Here is a 17,675-nt window from a genome sequence, read left to right as displayed (position 1 = left end):
AAATTCCTCAATATCTGTACTCCTTGGCCAGAGATGATTTCTTTTCACTCACTCATACAACGGTACATGTTTAGACTTTCAATGTGGACCACCCCTTGCATATAGAAAATAGAGGCTGGCACCTCATCAGAGAAACCTTCCCTGATCACTCAAAGTAGCCTTCCAATAATTCTATTTTGTATCACCATGGTTTGGTGTTTTACTTATCATTACTAGATATTTTCTTGTTAATCTTTTTATTTTATTTTTATTATCTGTCTCCCTGAACTAGAATTCTCTCCATGAAATCATGTACTTTTCTGTATTATTCAGAGTCTATTTCCTATAGCCAGAATAATGTCTGGCCCATTGCAACTGCTCAATAAAATATGTTAAATGAGTATTTTCTGGCTCTGGCCTTGGAGCTATTGTTGCTCCAAAAGAAAGTGTGCTAAAAAAAAAAAAAAAGAAAAGAAAATAAACTAATAAAAATATTAGTATCACAACATAGCTCCAGGTTCACTCATGCTGTGGATGAAAAAGGGGTTCTACTAAAAGTAACCTCACAGGGTGATCTGATCATAAATTCTTAACTGGCTTGTCATGGTGAGTAGTCATGCCCCAGGCCTATGTATATATTTTTTTAATTCAAGTTTATTGGGGTGACAATTGTTAGTAAAGTTACATAGATTTCAGGTGTACAATTCTGTAATACTATATATCACATTGTGGGTTCACCAACCAGAGTCAGTTCTCTTTCCATCACCACCATATATTTGATTCCCTTTACCCTCATCTACCACTCCCCTCCGCCTTTACCCTTTGGTAACCACTAAACTGTTGTCTGTGTCTATGAGTTTTTGTTTCTTCATTTGTTTGTATTGTTCTTTTGTTGTTTTCAGTTTTATATACCACATATCAGTGAAATCATATGCTTCTCGACTTTTTCTGTCTGACTTATTTCACGCAACATAATAATCTCAAAATCCATCTGTGTGTCACAAATGGCACTATTTAATCTTTTCTTATGGCAGAATAGTATTCCATTGTGTGTATATACCACAACTTCTTTATCCAATCATCTATCGAAGGACACTTCGGTTGTTTCCATGATAAATGGTGCTTGGAGAATTGGAAAGCCACATGCAAAAGAATGAAACTAGACTGCTATCTGTCACTGTGTACCAAAATTGACTTAAAATGGATCAAATACCCAAACATAAGGGAGGCCTATATCTTTAGAGAAAGGTTTTTAAGCTAGCCCTGTCCATTGTGCTTGTGCGTTGAGGTTAACAAATCCTTGAAATACTAGAAGTAATATCCCTTGAAGGCATAACTACTGAAGAGAGCACACAATCCTAACTGTTCTGTAATCCAATCCCACTTTTCTTTCCCCCACCTTCATGTAATTCTCCTTAAATTCCCTCCTAATTCCAAGTATATAAAAGAAACTGCAAACAGTTATTGTGGAAGCATTTGAGATCTTGCTTCCCAGCAATTGATGTCAGTCTGGCTTAAATAAACTCATAAAAATTCTCTACAGATTTGGACGCTTCTTACGTGGACACTACACCCTTAATGACTTTATTGCTTGTGTTACCTGTCAGCCTTCCCTGAAATCACCTTATCTGATTTCTTCCTGTCAGTTACTGTTCTTATTGCTTCACATTTCCTGTTCTGGAGAATTTTTTTTATCCTGGCATGTAAAGTTATCATCATACTCTCCCTCGGTATCAAAACCATGGGGAAAGAAAGATAACCTCTTTCTTTGAGTTTATTATTTCTGTAAACAATCATTGCACTTCATGTTTTTTCTTCCCCCTTACACCCCACATCCTAATCCTGAATCCCAGACATTCTTTCTTTACAGTTCTATACATGAAAATGCCTTTTCACTAACTTGACTTCCTACTCAATTCAAGCCAAGCTTTTGGAAAGATGCCTTTCCTGGACTCCAAAAGAGAATCGCCCAGCTGAGCGCAGTAATATCGTAAAACTATGAGACATAATGCATTGTTGGCATAAGACGCTACATTTTAGGAGTGGTTTGTTACTCATCAAATAGAAATAAACAGAAATTGGTACCTGCATGTGAGGTGTTTTTGTAATAAAAACCTAAAATATGTAACATTGCCTTTGGGACTGGACAGTGAACAGAATATTGATTGATAGCTCATGAGGAAACTGTTTTCAAACTCTTGAAGGACAATGAGGAAATGATTGTTGTAGGCTGGATGAATGAGGCTGTGAGATATGTATGGCAGAACAATTAGCAACACCCTGAGTAAATATGGAAAACAGAGAGTACTTAACATGTGGCTTTGGTAAGGAGACTTCCAGGCAGAATGTTGAAAGCAATAACTGACTTCTTCTAGTGCCTATAATAAAAATAGAAGAGAAAGAGTTGAACTAAAAAAAAGAATCATCAAGTTATATATTAGAATTTAGTGGAAAAAGGGTCCACAACCGTCTTTCTGGTTAGCAAAATGTTCTCAAAGTAAGAAATGATCTCAGAACAAAAATCACATCCATGGCACTACCAGCAAAAGTTGGTATCAGGATAAAGATGAATTCAAGGATGTGGCCATAAGATCCTTTGTTGACACTTCAGAAAGATTAAAATGTGTGTGTCTCATAGACCTCATAGGTCAATAACAGGCTTTTAAAAATATTAAGGGCACATCTCTCAGCCCTTATCTGCTAGACAAAAAGCTTCTGAGCATCTGAAAGCATCCTGATGCTTATTCCAAAGGAGAATGTGGCATATCCTGAAGACATTTCTGGGTGTGGCTTTTGTCTCACGGAGGGAGCACCAATAATAATCATAGAAAACACACTGTTTTTTAAGAACATTGTGTTGGGGGGGGGGAAGCCAAACCCCCCCGCCCCCCAAAACCAAAACAGCCAACCAAACAAACACACAAAAACAACCACCCACCTACTTGGGTTTGAATGTTGCTGAAATACAGAAATACAATTTATTTTCATGTATTGATCTCATAATCCAGTAACCATACTCAATTTACATATTCGTTCTAATCTTTTTTTGATTCTTTCACATTTTTTATGGTTTTGACTTAAGAAATGTCCAAGCCTATAGAGAATTTTAATAAAAATTTATTTGAGTCAAACGGAGGATATACATCTAGAAGTAAGATCTCAACAAATTGAAATAAATGCTTCAAAGAATAGCAGTTTGCAATTTCTTTTATGCATTTGAGATTAAGGAGGAAGGTAGGAAAGGATTACAGAATTGTTAAGATTATGTGCTGTCTTGGGGATGGTCACATGGAGGTTGGGTTACAGGGTAGTTAAGATTATGTGATTTGTTTTGAGGGTGGTTATGACTTATTTCAAAGGTGCATTAACCCAGATGCACAGAAACAATAGACAGGGCTTGCTTAATGCAAAAATAAACTTTTACTAAAAAGTTATATGTCTGGGGCATGACTACCAACCATGACCTGCCCAGTTAGGAATTTTTGATCAGATCACCCTGTAGGTTACTTTCCATAGAACCCCCCTTTTTCATCTACAATGTGTAGGATCATTCTAAATTTCATTTCTGCCACTATCATGTATATCTTTCTTCTTTAGTTATTTCTTACATAATAGACCTCTACATTTTTGTGTTCTGTTCAATTAAAATGCTGATCATTTCCTTGTTGGTATACATTTCTTTTAGCAGTTATACAAGCAAACGAAAAAGACTTAATTATGGTTTTTTGAAGTAGCTGGACACTTCATGGCCATATCTAATTGAATCCAGACAGTAATAACATGACAAAAACTAAGAATGACTCAGACAAGTTATTTAGGTCACCAAAAACTTTCTGTGTATATCAAAGTTCTAGATATCTCTTTTCTGCCTTGGGTTTCCTGATTCCCATGTTATCTTTCCTAACGTGTTGCCTGTGACATTTACCTTAGTCACAGATTTATCTGTCAATTCCTACGTAGAAGAATTTATTTTTTCTCATTCCATTCCTCTCCTCTTCCCAGAATGCAATACTAGCTACTTCCTCTAGGCTGTGTTAATATTAACAAGTTCAATTTTCCCAATCATTTCCACAGTGATGTAATCCATTATAGCCAATAAAATTCTTTCCTTATTTAGGCCAAGGGATTTGATTAACGTTAGTCCTTTAATATAATGATTACATTCTGATAGCTTGAAAGCTTTGTATGTAAATGATTCTGAGTGACAAGTGGAGGAAATATTTTGTAACATGTTATCAGTGAAATTTAGATAACATCTTTTTAACAGTAGACTTTGGCTTGTGGGGTCATGGTTTAAAAATTACACTTGTGAAAATTGCAGAAGGTATATATATGTTCCTCTACTTGGAATGTTAGCTCAGTAATTCTAAGATTACATTGCCACTGAGCTCGGATAAAAATCAAGGACCATACTTGCTCTGTGCTTTGTATGAAGTTAGTGTTTAGTAAATAATTTTTGATTAATTTGATGAAAGATGTCATCCCAGAACCAGTCAAGTGTTCTTCATAAATTCAAGGAGATCCTTTTTTCTACTATGTCTTCAGAAGAACTTCTAAATTCCCTGGATTCCTTCAGTGCAAGAGAAGATGATGTGTTTCTGGTTTCCTATCCAAAATCTGGTAAAGTTTATTTTAATGTATTTTTTAAATGTAGAAATACAATAGTAATAGTCATATAATAATAATTTTTACCAAACATTTGTTTTTCAGAATTTTCAAAGGAAATTAAAGTATCATAAATGCTTATTTTAATGAAAAATTTTGACAGTAGAGAGCCAAAAAAATGCTTTGCGAAAATTCAGCTGTAGAAATTAGAGCTTTACTACACTCTTGTTTCTCTAGTTTATTCATGAAAACATACAAATGCCAATATCTATGATAAGTACAACGTCTGTAACATTATAAAGTTTTCTTCCTATTTTGTGCAAGGCATGGTGATAAATACTGTTTGTTCAATTTATACTTAATGATTGATTTATAAATTAATTTTTTTCTTCTGTGCTAATAAGAATCATAAATATTTTTGTTATTAAAGTTTATACCTTATTATTCAAAGTTTATTCCCACGTATAGGTATATACTCATTACTATGAATGTCATTCTGTGACTAATCAGAATTAATCATATATTATTTTTGATCCTGAGAGGTGACCAGATTATATCATATCCAACTTCCTGTTGCTAATTCCAGAATAGTGGATGTGTGGAGATGGGCATATGCCTGCTATCATGGATTCAGCACCTAAGAACCAAGCTTCCTTTGAGTTGTGTGTGCACTGTAGTCTCCCCATTTGATTGTAAGTCAGGCCCAAGTAATCTTCTCATTGGATGACACAGAGTTCACATAGGGCCGGATCTCTCAGGGTGTTTTTTGAGAATAAATATAAGCCATATATATATCTCTTTTATTGGAAAATATTGCTGCAAATGGAAATTAAATGATTGTCTCCAGAATACTTCAGTATTCTTTCTATGCAATACGTTGCTCTGTGGATAAATATATCTTACCTTAAATTAATATGTAAGTTTAGAAAGTAATTTATGATACTTTTAAGGTTCTTGGAACAGGGGGCTAATTTATACCATATATAAGGCGTCTACTGTACATATTGGAGCCTATAATTGACAACGTCCCATTAGCTGCCAGGAGGTTACCTTCAGCAGCACAAAACTTGTATTCTCTCTTCTTCATTGGAAGAAATCAATATATTTTGTTCAAATAATACAACTATCACTACTGTATGAGTCACGTTTGTATGAATGTTATAATTATAAATGTAAATGTTTATAATGTATAATTATAAATATTTCAGACCTTAACATTATAACCTAAAATAGTCTTAAATTTAAAACATATAATGCAAATGAGAGCACTGTTTAAGCTCTAAATATTTATTCAACTGTACATTTGTTAATATTGTACCTTATTGGAATAACAAGGAGATAAATGGAAACCAGGGCTGATTTAAACTCATCAAGGACATTGCTTTCAAATTAGCAAAACATCCTCCCCACCCAAACTTCTGCTTCTTGCTCGAGCTTACTAGTGTCTAGGACGTTGGAGCACATCCACACGTGCTTTTCGTCAGCACAAAGTGGTATTCCTTCCAGACCTCACGGTAGCAGGCTTGCATCTTTATGATGTTTGAATATACCATTTGTTCATTGTTCAAATCCTTTGTTTGCACAACTACTCGGTATTTATGTACAAACAAAAATAAGACTCAGTGTCTATCTTCAAATGGGCAATGGGGAGACAGACATGAATATACTCAATGGCAAGTGTACTCTAGTGTGTGCTGCTTTGGAGGGACATGAATGGTGAGCAATTACACCAGGGGAGTGGGACTCAGAAGACAGTTTTTAAAAGAGCAAGATGCATGAGCTTGCAAGACCAGTAGGAATTGTGTATGGAAAGATCCGTGTGTTTGTGAATTGGAGAAGGTTTTAGATATGAGTGCTAGAGCATGGAAGAGTATTTCAAGCTGAGCAAACAGCATATACAGTTCTCATATCTCTTCACACTTTTAAAATGTGATTCTTCTTGTAAAATGAATAACGTCATTGGTGTTTCAACAGGTTTCAATGGGTGTCAAGAGGTAAAACTATTTAAAATAAAATGAACGCATTCATTGCTTTTATAACCTTATGCTAATTATCTATACTCATTTCATCAAGAGTCTCATTTAATTAAAAATGCATTTCACTTTATTTTTGTATGAAGGCACTCACTGGATTGCTAAAGTCATTGAGAACATTCCTAATGCTGAAATTAATCTAACATCTCCAATTGAACTGGGAGACATTTCTAAATTTGAAGAGCTGAAAACGTATTGTAAGAGAAGAGTTATTCCAACACATTTGAACTACAACATGCTACCAGTGGATATTAAACAAAAACAATGCAAGGTAAGTTCAATAGCGAAGGGCAGAAGCCTGGGAATGCCACAGAACTGAGCTTGGATTCATGTTCTGCCACTTTCAAGCTGTGTGAACTTGGAAAATTGCTGATGCTCTCTGAGCTTTGGTTTCCCTACTTAATACAGGAATAATGGTATCCATCTCACACTGTGGCAAAGATTGACTAATACAATGCATGTATAGGTGTTACCACTGTATCTAGCTCATAAAAATTATTTTAATAATTTTTCAGTAATGAAAGCAATGTGAACTGTAACTACACTAGACAATGTCTTATTCTATTCTGAATCTGGTTTTAGTCTTCTTACTTTAAATATTGATGTCTAAGGAAAAAAATTGCCTTAATATTATTTTAATGATTTTATTTATCATTTTTGCAAGGGGTTATATAGGAAAATCATTTTAAAATTGTATATAAAACACTAAAGAATAGTACCTCAAGCTATTTTTAAAATGCACACATTATTATTTTAAAAGTTAACTATAATTTAAAAGAATATTTTATATTTTTATATATCTCTTATTCAAATTATTTTTATGGAGAAATTCATATGGAATGAGGTTAAGTAGAAAGCATGTTTTAAATATATATATATACATATATATATATATATATATATATACATATATATATATACAATCTCAATTTAGTAAACATATACATATACACACACAAGAAAAATCTAGATGTAAATATGTTAACTTGCTGAGTGACTTTCTGTGGTATGACATTAGGATTGGATTGTCTTTTCTTTACAAATGTCTGTATAAGGAGTAGTTTCAGATTCTGTTTTTATGAGAAAAAAAAAGAATAACATTTGAAAAGCAAAGGCAAGATCGAGGTGTCCATTGTTACAGGGTCTCAGTAATAAAGCCTCTTTAACCAATGTCAGCCATGTTCCAAAAATAGAACCAAAACCTACAAGTCATATGTTTTGCATAAATCAAAGCAGGTCTTCCTGTAATTACAACCCTATGACCACAATATCTCTATGCATACCATCTACTCTTCTCCAAAGTAAACACAGTAAACCAGAGGCAAATATCAGTTTTGCTTTTATCCCCAGTAAATCTGTCAGAACAGGTGAAGGTGTCCTAACTTGATTGCACTATCACTCAACCGTGCATTTTTATTTCAAACGTTCTGTCTCTAAGACAGAGAGAGAGGTTTGGGGAAAAACAGGAGTCTGGGGAGCTCAATAACCCTTCCCGGGGTAGAGCAATAGCATTGATAACAAATGGCTACTAGAGACTGAGCTGTGTTTTATAAACACACCACAAAAAAATGACAGGAGTGGGTCTTTTTCCTTTCATAAGCAAAGAAACTGAAGCTCAGGAAGATTAAGGTGCTTTGTTAAGCCACCACTATAAAGCTACAGCCTTAAGGAACAACCCTTTCAGCGTGACCCTTAATAGGAACTCTGGTTGCCCCTGGTCTGAGAAGAGGATGACATCCTCTGGTGCTGGTGGCTTAGCCCTGAGGGCTTCGTGCTGGACCAGGCTTACCTGCACCGCAGGCCCTGTCAGACAGGAAGTTCCCTTTCCAGTCTTTCCCCACCAGCTCTCAACCCTACTAGGCCTCCTGTATTTTCTTCCTAATCTTTGTCTCTCTTTTTTTGTTTCCAAACTTTCCTACATGAAATTTATGTTTTTCAGCTCATTTCATGATATTTAGTTAATATTTAATTTTTTTCCCCAGAATACTATTCTGCCTTGCCTTCATATCCTTCAACTTCCCCTTAATATTTCTCATGATTTCTTAGAATACATTCTTTTGTGTGTGTTTTTTTAGTATAATTGATATATAATATTATATTAGTTTCAGATGTAGAATATAATGATTCGATATTTGTGTATGTTGTGAAATGATCAACACAATAAGTCTACTTACCATCCATCACCGCACATGATTCAGTAACCATTTTTTTACCTAAGTAAATCATGTGCACTCTGATTGTCAGTTAAAATGCAAGTAGACCATCTGGTACTCGTGCAATGTTGACCATAACTGAAGAATAATCCTATTATATCCAGCTTCTCACACTGGTTTCCTAAAGTTTCTTATATGCTATACTGCACTCTATACTTCCTTGCTGAAACTCTCATAACCCTGCATTGTCAAGAGTGTTCCCTCACCTGACTGCAAGTTTTGAGAGGGCTGGAACCATTTCTGTCTTGCTCATCATTATTTCCCTTGGACCTGCAACATTGCACACTGTGTGGTATACAGTAGGTATTAAATAAATGTTTATTGAATCGAATTAAATTACAGTTGCAGTGTTCATGTAAACTGAGAGGGTATCTCAGATTCCTTATGCTTTTGGTGATTAAATTGTAGAAAAAGGAAATTCCAAAACATCATTCTTCTTATACATAAGAATAGACAATTTGTAAGACACCTTACTTTATGTAAATTATGTTTTAAAATAAATGGACATTAAAAAGATAATCTCATCCTACAAATGAAGAGGGATTTCTCATGTCTGACCCTAGAAAGACAGGATCAAATTTAGCCCATAAATTGAAATAGTGGTTGATGGGCTGGCAGTATCAACATTACCTGGGAGCTCACTAGAAATGCAGGATGCCAGGCCTCACCCCGAACCTCCTGAATTATAATGAGCATTTTAACAAGATAACATGATGATTCTTATGCACATTAAGTTTTGAGAAACACTGGCTGACGTCTGTGTTTAATAATTAGCTGAAGCTGCCAAAAAATCATGACTTGCACAGGTAAGTTTTGCTGCTACTTCTTTTAGGAATGTTTTGTGTTGGGGCTATTTCCACCCAAAATAAATTATTATTTTTTTGTTTAACAGATTATTTACATCATTAGGAATCCCAAAGACACAGCTGTTTCTTTATTTCACTACTACAAAGATAACCCTAATCTCCCTGGCGTTGAAACCTGGGCTGCGTTTTTAGAGCTTTTTCTAAAAGGAAATGGTAAATATGACAATGATTATTATTCATAATATACAGTGAACCTTTCCACTAAAAATGAAAGCATTTTCCAAGAGTTTAAATGGATCCTAATGCCTACTTTCAGAAATACATTTGAATAGATTATTCTTTTATTTTTCTAAACAATTCTTTCTCACTTTGCTTCTTCAGTCTTCTTTTTTTTATCACCTATGGGTAGTACATATTACCAATTTCTTATTAAGCTAGTTTTAATGTTTTCAAAACAGAGATTAATTCTGATCAAGCATCTCTTGTTTTCACCTACCATCAGTCTTTTCAGTGAAGTAATTATGCATTGATTGGAGTATGGTGAGATATAGATGAAACCTGGACAGGTAGCCTGAAACATGTTTTATGTATACCTGCGTATAAAACAAAACAGCACAAGTAAACAATATACACAACCCCACTCCCCCAAACCCCGAATAAAACAAATGTGAAAGAATTAGCCATCCTGGCACTTGGTTTTATAAAGACTAACAGTAATTTATCCTGAAAACACCACAATGATACATTATTTGATTGAGCTGAGTAGCACATGTTGGTCTTGCTACCATGCATGACCTTTAAATTTTTCATTTTTCCTGATTCAGTGGTGTCTGGAGTATTTAAAAGAACTATTTTGCAAAAATAATATACCAAAACAATACAGAAGTTAGAAGAGACATGATTTAGAAATGGTGTGTACCCAGAGGATCTTGTTTCTTACAGGACTTAGAGTAGATCTTAATTGCTAGCTTTACTATTTTGCTTGTAAATTGTTAAGCTTTTGCTTGTTAATTTAAAAGAGGCCACAGCAAGTGTAACCTTAATATGAAGACATTGGGAACTCACCAGCAACAGGGTTTAATACTGTGTTTTGCTATATTCCCTTTGGAAGAATCTGCTATTCTCACACTATTTCGACTCCTCTATTAAATTCTTATTTATTGGCATACATTGAATAGAACCATAAAATATCAGGAATAATGGATACATTAAAGGTCCTCTGGTTAAAACACCCACCTAATGTTCGAATCACCTTTACAACATCTCCAAGATTTGTGGAGGCTAATTTTGAACTTCTTAACCTTGACGACAGGTTCATACTCCACACTCCTGCCCCAAAGCAACACATTTCTTCTTGGTGCTCCTAAAGGTTAAAAAAAAATTCTTACCACGTTATACATACACTTTGCTAAGTGCTATGCAAACATGATCTCTTTTCGTTTTCACTGGAACACATGAGGTAGATATTGTTATCCTCATTTACAGGTGAGGAAAACTCCGACCTTGGGAAGCCAAACAACTTGTCTACAGATGTGTAACTATGAGCAGAGCCAAGATTTAAATTCAGGGGTCAGCTCCAAAATCTTTGCTCTTACCACTGTGCATAACTTGTCCAGGCCCAAACCAAAAAAACATAAAAACTGTCCCCCAATAATGAACTTATCTTCCACATGTTAGCCTTCTAAATATTTGAAGATAGTTAGCATGCTTCACTCTGCTTCAATTCCATTTTTGGAATAAGCAGAGTTTAAATATGTAAATTAGTTTTTTAAACAGATCTTGAGCCCGCTTTTTCCCAAGGAAAAAAAGAGTCGCATTTGTTTCCCACTATTACACTCTGTGGCTCACCATTCCTCTCTCACCACTGCATGAGCTAATCTGACCGTATCTCTATAAATTTGCAGTGACCAGAAGACAAAACAGCCTCTGGGGATGGTCTGACCAGGGTAGGGTAGAGTAGGCCTGTTACTGCTCCTGTTCTAGAGATTCTTTTTCTATGAATGTAACCACAGAAGGGCCAACCTAGGCCATGTGCAGGGAAGCAAACTAGCCTTGGTTACCACATTTTCAGGAGTTTTGGCAGAATATCTGGGAAGGGCAGAGTGTAGTTGGAAAAAATATCCCATGTGATTCTTTCTCACCTTAGGTGAGTTAATAGATTTTTAATTGTAATGCGATTTGACCTGGAAGTATCTACAATTGGGTAATTCAGCCTTGAACTGAGACACCCGAATAGAATTATTATTATTATTATTAATTCTCCTTCTTCTCCTTCTTCTCTTTCTCCTCCTCTCTCTCCTCCCCCTCCTCCTCCTCTTCTTCCCCTTTCTTCTTCTTCATTTTTTTCTTCCTTGGAGAAGTTTATAAACTTTTTATGCTAAAACTTATAATTATGAAAAGCTTGTCACTTTTCATATATCATTGAAATTATATAATCTCAATGCTTCCCTATTTCTCCTAACATCCAAAGTAATTATCAAAACACAATTATAGGGAAAATGTGTATCAATGTATTTCTCTTGTCACTTCTCCTGATGATAAAAAAAAAATATTTACTAGAAATAAGAAAAAAACAACACAGCCTTATTAAAAGATAGAGCCATCCAGCTTCTTTTCACAATATTGAATTTAGTTGAAACAACAATGAAATCGAGCTCTTCTAAAGAAAACTGTTTCATTACACAGTCTAATATGCATGTGCCTTACTCTGAAAACTGCTGAAATGGGAAGAACCCAGGGACCCAAAGCCATAATGTTTAATATTAACACAATTTGCTTTTCTTCTAGTTGTATATGGATCCTGGTTTGATCATGTTTTAAGCTGGGAAAGCCACAGAAATGATAAAAACATTCTATTTATCTTCTATGAAGAAATGAAGAAGGTAAGTCCTTCCAAACATTTCAACAATCAAAATTTTAGTAAAATTAAGCTAATACAGGAAATTGATCAATGAATTCTGTTTTCAGATTTCAAGGAATGAATTTCGTGTTTTGATGAATAACACTTTTTAAAATTTATTTGCTTATTGCTCAGGATCTTTCTAAAAGCATAAAGAAAATAACGACTTTCCTTGGTATTAATGTGAGTGACAGCGAAATTAATCAGATCGCTTGGAAATCATCATTCAGGGAAATGAAAAATAATGCAGCCAAAGAAAACTGTGATCCAAATAAGACCATCTGCGCCCTCACATCTAATAAGAACCTGGTATTTAGGAAAGGTAAGTCAGAAAGAGATGTATGTGGTGATTTGCCTGGGACTTATATTTGGAAGTAGTTCTATTTTACCATTTTTAATCCTCATTTCATCATTGTGCACTCCATATCTTGTACAACGGATCACACATTGTCATCCCTCAGTGAATGTTTATTAAATGAAATCCTTGAATTGCGTTCTTTCCAGACTTTGAGATTTCCATGCCCAGTTAGGAACCAATTGAGAGAAAGAGACAGGTGTCAGACAGATGGAATGATAAAGTTATTTGAAGAATGTGTCTTAGGTCTGCAGACTAATGTGTTTGCTAATAATTTACCCTGAATTTTATAAACATATGCTTAGTCACAGCCGATCAAATGCAGTATTATTCCCCCACTGGGGCAGATCACTTAGAGCATGGTGGAGAGTGGTACACATGTTTTCTTTGGGAGAGAGAAAGGAGCTGATGAGTGGGCAGTGCATTTTCCCAAACTCACCAATCTAATAACTTACCTGCAGAAGCAGTAAGGAAAGGGTGGACAGAGAGCTGGGATTGTTATCTAAGGACATTCCTTTGCATGGAAACACAAAGAGAAGGAAATAAATCTCCATTAATTCCTAATTTAGAAGCAGCTTGGGTATATCTGGATATAGAATTGCTTTGTGAATATAGAAATCTGTGTGAATTTTCATCGAGATCTGGAGGGGAAATGATTTAACATTTTTCAAAATTTTCATAACTTTCAAAGACAAAATTTTCTGCATTCCTATACTCAGGTTTCTTCGTAGAAAACACACATTTATTTCCATTCTTTCGCTCAACTGAATGTAATTCTCCCCAAAGCAAATATTTGCCAATTCATATAGATCAGATATTATCCCAACTTTACGAATTATTTTTGTCCTTTGTGGTGGTTCATTTTTTTATTTCTTTGTAGTTGCAAAACCATGGCTGGGAGGGAAAAGATAATTCAATTAAGCAAATATATATTAATAAACCATTTTCTAAGAAGTAAGATTAAAAAATGGAAAAAAAATTTCAATCTTGTCCTTCAGAATGTTATAGTCTAAGCAATAATACAAGGTGATAACAACTCTGTTACTAGTATGAGCAAATGTGACTAGCATCATAAATAAGAGAGAGATAACTTTTTTCCTGGCAAAGTAGGTGAGAGGATTACGTTGGATCTAGGAATGACTAGCATCATAAATAAGACAGAGACAATTTTTCTCCTGGCAAAGTAGATGAGAGGATTACATTGGATTTAGGACTGGAAGCATGAGCAGGATTTTACCAGGAAAATGACAGGGACAAAATACATTCCAGAAAGAGCTAATAGCGGGTAGGAGAGCCACCTGGAATTGGATGGTATTTTCTAGAAAGAGCAAATAGTTTCATGTGCTAGAGTGGTGTATGATGTGTGAAGCAGAATGATGAAAATAAGATTGAGGTCAGAGAGAACAAAAGCTTTGATGGCCATCATTAGGAGGTATTTTTTCGTTGTTTTCCCCTCGTCTGTTTGCTGTTTTAAGAAGGGACTTGACATGGTCAAAATGTGTGCTAGAAAATAAAAGATTCAGAATGGAGAAAATTGATTAGAAGAGGATGAAAGCAGAAAGTCCGGTAAAGAGGTTAATGTAATAGTACAAGTATGAAACATTGATGATCGCAAATTGGGCAGTGCCAGTGAGTCACTTTTGGGTGATGCTCAGCTGGGAAGGCAGTTCAGGAGCTATCCTTAGACTGTGGAATTTGGTAAAAATTTTCAGGGTGAGTGGGAGGGGCTCGTGGAGAAAAGGGACAGAAGAGCGAGCCCTGGGACCCTAACATCAATGGGAATGAAACAGCACAACAAGCCAAGAAAAGACATCAGCCAGAGTTAGGAAGAAAGTCCGAGTCAAACATGCCCATTTATCTATCATGAGTGAATTCAGAGAGTGGGGATGAAGTCAGGTTGAGGGATTTAAAGAGATGAGAAATAAAGGAGGGAGCAGCAAATAAGGACAACTCTATGGCACGGGATTCAGTACTGCAGGGTTCAGTACTGCAGGAATACACATGAATACATCACAGTCCCTAACCTGAAAGAGTTTATAAGCTAATTGCAAAGAAAATATAACAGAGACAAATATAAGACAGTCTGTAATGAGGGGATAAAATGATGCATTACTGGTTCCAGTGCAGCTACACCCCAGGGATGAAGCTTAGGGCCAGAAGTGCAAAAGACCACGGTGGACAAGATCCAGGGTCCAGGTTTGGCATAGTGTGCATAATGGAAATGAGAAGGGCAACCTTTAGGGGTTGGCACTGTGGCCAAGGCTGAGAGGGTGACGCACGGTCAGGACAGGCCAATGGACTGTATGAAGTACAGTTGACCTTTGAGCAACACAGGTTGAACTGCATGGGTCCACTTATATGCAGAAAATGTTCAATAAATACTGTAAATATATTTTCTCTTCCTTATGATTTTCTTAACATTTTTTTTTCTAGCTTGCTTTATTGAAAGAACACAGTATATAATTCTTATAATGTACAATATATGTGTTAATTCACTGTTTACGTTATCAGTAAGGCTTCCAGTCAACAGAAAGCTATTCGTAGGAGTCTAAAGTTATACGCAGATTTTCCCTTGGGGAAAGGGTAATCCCCTCCCACATTTTTCAAGGGTCAGCTGTATATATTTTATTTCAATTTCCAAACATGTTATATGGAAGGTGAACATGTCATACAAGTAACTTGGTGATTATATTTTCAACTCTCTGTTATCAATATTGTAAAATAAATTTCCTTAAAATGAGACCAATTACTCACTCCTATGATATGTTATCAGCACAGCTACTGCTGTGGAGGTACACATGCAGGGAAATAAATGAAGCATCATTATGTCCACTTTGTCTGCTTTATGTTTTGATTGTTTAGCTGAGATACTTGTTTTCCCTGCCATCGTAAAACCTAGGACAGTTACATATTTTCAATCTTCCTTTCTTTTTAAGAAATAACTTTCAAAACTGTACAAATTAATAGGTAACTATTACTGAAGAAATTAGAAACAACAGATAAACAAATGAAGAAAAGAATAATTCTCCCATCATCTTTATCACCAAGAGATAAAATTGTTCACATTGTATTATAAATCTGACAGATTGCTTTTCTGAACATTATACATTTAAATTGGTTCTTGTCTGATATATTTCCAATTTTTCCAGGAGCAGTGGGTGATTGGATAAACTACTTTACTTCAAAGCAGAAGAGAGTATTTGATGAACTATTCACAGAGAAAATGAAACACAGTGAACTAGCAAGACACTTTGAAGATTACTCTTAATATAAATGGAAAATGAAACCAGTTTCCATTTTATGAGATACAGTACTTGTGGAATATATAAATATTTTTCACCAATGTGGAAAGCAGATATTTCTTTTAGAGAGAAAAGGACACTTTATGAATGCGTCAAAAATGCCATGTGTGAAAGACTATTATTATCATATTTGGTGGTAGCAGAGAATTATTAATAAAATGAAGTATATAATTTTTCAATGGATGAATCATGTATCTGCTTTCAGGATATTCATAAGGCAAGGAGATTACTTCTATTCAGAGAGCATATTACTGTGGATGTTCTATAAACTGCATTAACGTACAACAAAAGAGGTGAGGGATTATCTAAAATGACCAGTGTCTGAGAAGTATCTATTTTCTGCCTGTTTGGACCATCGTGACCTCTAGAAAAACATTTTTATTTCTACATTCCCTGGGGTCCATGTAGAAATATTCTCTAGGGTCATAGAAATGACAAATATAATCTTACTAAGGTGGAAACACCTAATAGGTAGATTATAACAAATTATCACAATCTGGTATACTGGTGAAATGAACAATGAAAAGATACTCTTTCACATTAAATAACACTGGTGTGGCATTCCTGTATTTCCTTTATCTTTATTAAAGTCAGTTAAGTTACAAAATTTCTTATTTTCCAGTTTTGAAAGGTATAATTTTCGAAGGTGTTTATTACTTTTTACAGTATTTTGAATATGTATTGTTTCTCTCAGTAGCATTTCTAGCATTAATACAATCTGTGTAATTCTCTCTCCTATAATGAATATTATTCTGTAGCTTTAACCTAGAGGATATTGTAGACTATTTCAGTGAACTTACTTAGTTTAGGATTATTGCCTAAATGACAATATGCCGGTTATGAACATCTATGTCATATTGTTTATGGAACGGGAAGTCAAAATTGTATACTGTATATAACTCTGAGCTTTGAAACGAAAGCAATGGGTTGAGTGAGTTAAATCAGCCAAATACCAATGTATTGAAAACCTTATTTTCAGTAACAAATCTCTTGGAGTCTTTTGTGTCAATTTTATCACAATTCAGTCAGTATTAGATATTTATGAATCTGTTGTATGTACCCATTTGTTACAAATAAAATGTATTTCTGTTGACATCATGCAATTCAGGTTGTTTTTTTATTTTTTTACAAAATTAGCATACACAGAGATTTACTAAGACATTTCCTTTCCCCAAATATATGAGGTTAGTAAATGAGAAGGGCAATCAAGTGAGGTCTTGGTCAAGTCCTCATCTTCATGTTGGAGCATTTCAAATCACAACCTTTTCTGATATTGATGGGCAGAGACTGACAAAGCTGTCAGAGTGAGGTGAAGGGGATCTGATGAGACTGGCAAGTGGAGAAGACGGTGGCTTTAGTGTTAAATCCACCAAATCCTATGAGGCTCTATTACCTTCTCACAAGATTAAAATGATCATTGAGATGGAAAGAATTGAAATAAGACTTTATTTGATGACATCGTAGTATTTTAGATCAGTAAGGT

The 17,675-nt window shown here is 35.0% G+C and overlaps 1 protein-coding gene across 1 annotated transcript; it reads left to right on the top strand.

The window, feature by feature from the left end:
* The first annotated feature begins 2,909 nt into the window (after positions 1-2,909).
* Positions 2,910-17,285, top strand: LOC109449673 (sulfotransferase 6B1-like). The gene is made up of 6 exons (XM_019736185.3): positions 2,910-4,599; positions 6,704-6,888; positions 9,723-9,849; positions 12,424-12,518; positions 12,671-12,857; positions 16,040-17,285. The coding sequence occupies exons 1-6, from the start codon at positions 4,455-4,457 to the stop codon at positions 16,156-16,158; spliced, it is 858 nt and encodes a 285-aa protein (XP_019591744.3). The 5' UTR covers positions 2,910-4,454; the 3' UTR covers positions 16,159-17,285.
* Positions 17,286-17,675: the final 390 nt, after the last annotated feature.

This window comes from Rhinolophus sinicus, chromosome 1 (genome assembly GCF_057876585.1).
Source record: "Rhinolophus sinicus isolate RSI-liver-muscle chromosome 1, RSI-T2T, whole genome shotgun sequence".
Lineage (NCBI taxonomy): Eukaryota > Metazoa > Chordata > Mammalia > Chiroptera > Rhinolophidae > Rhinolophus > Rhinolophus sinicus.
The sequence above is the reverse complement of the archived record's forward strand: the minus strand, read 5'-3'. Positions and strand labels throughout refer to the sequence as shown.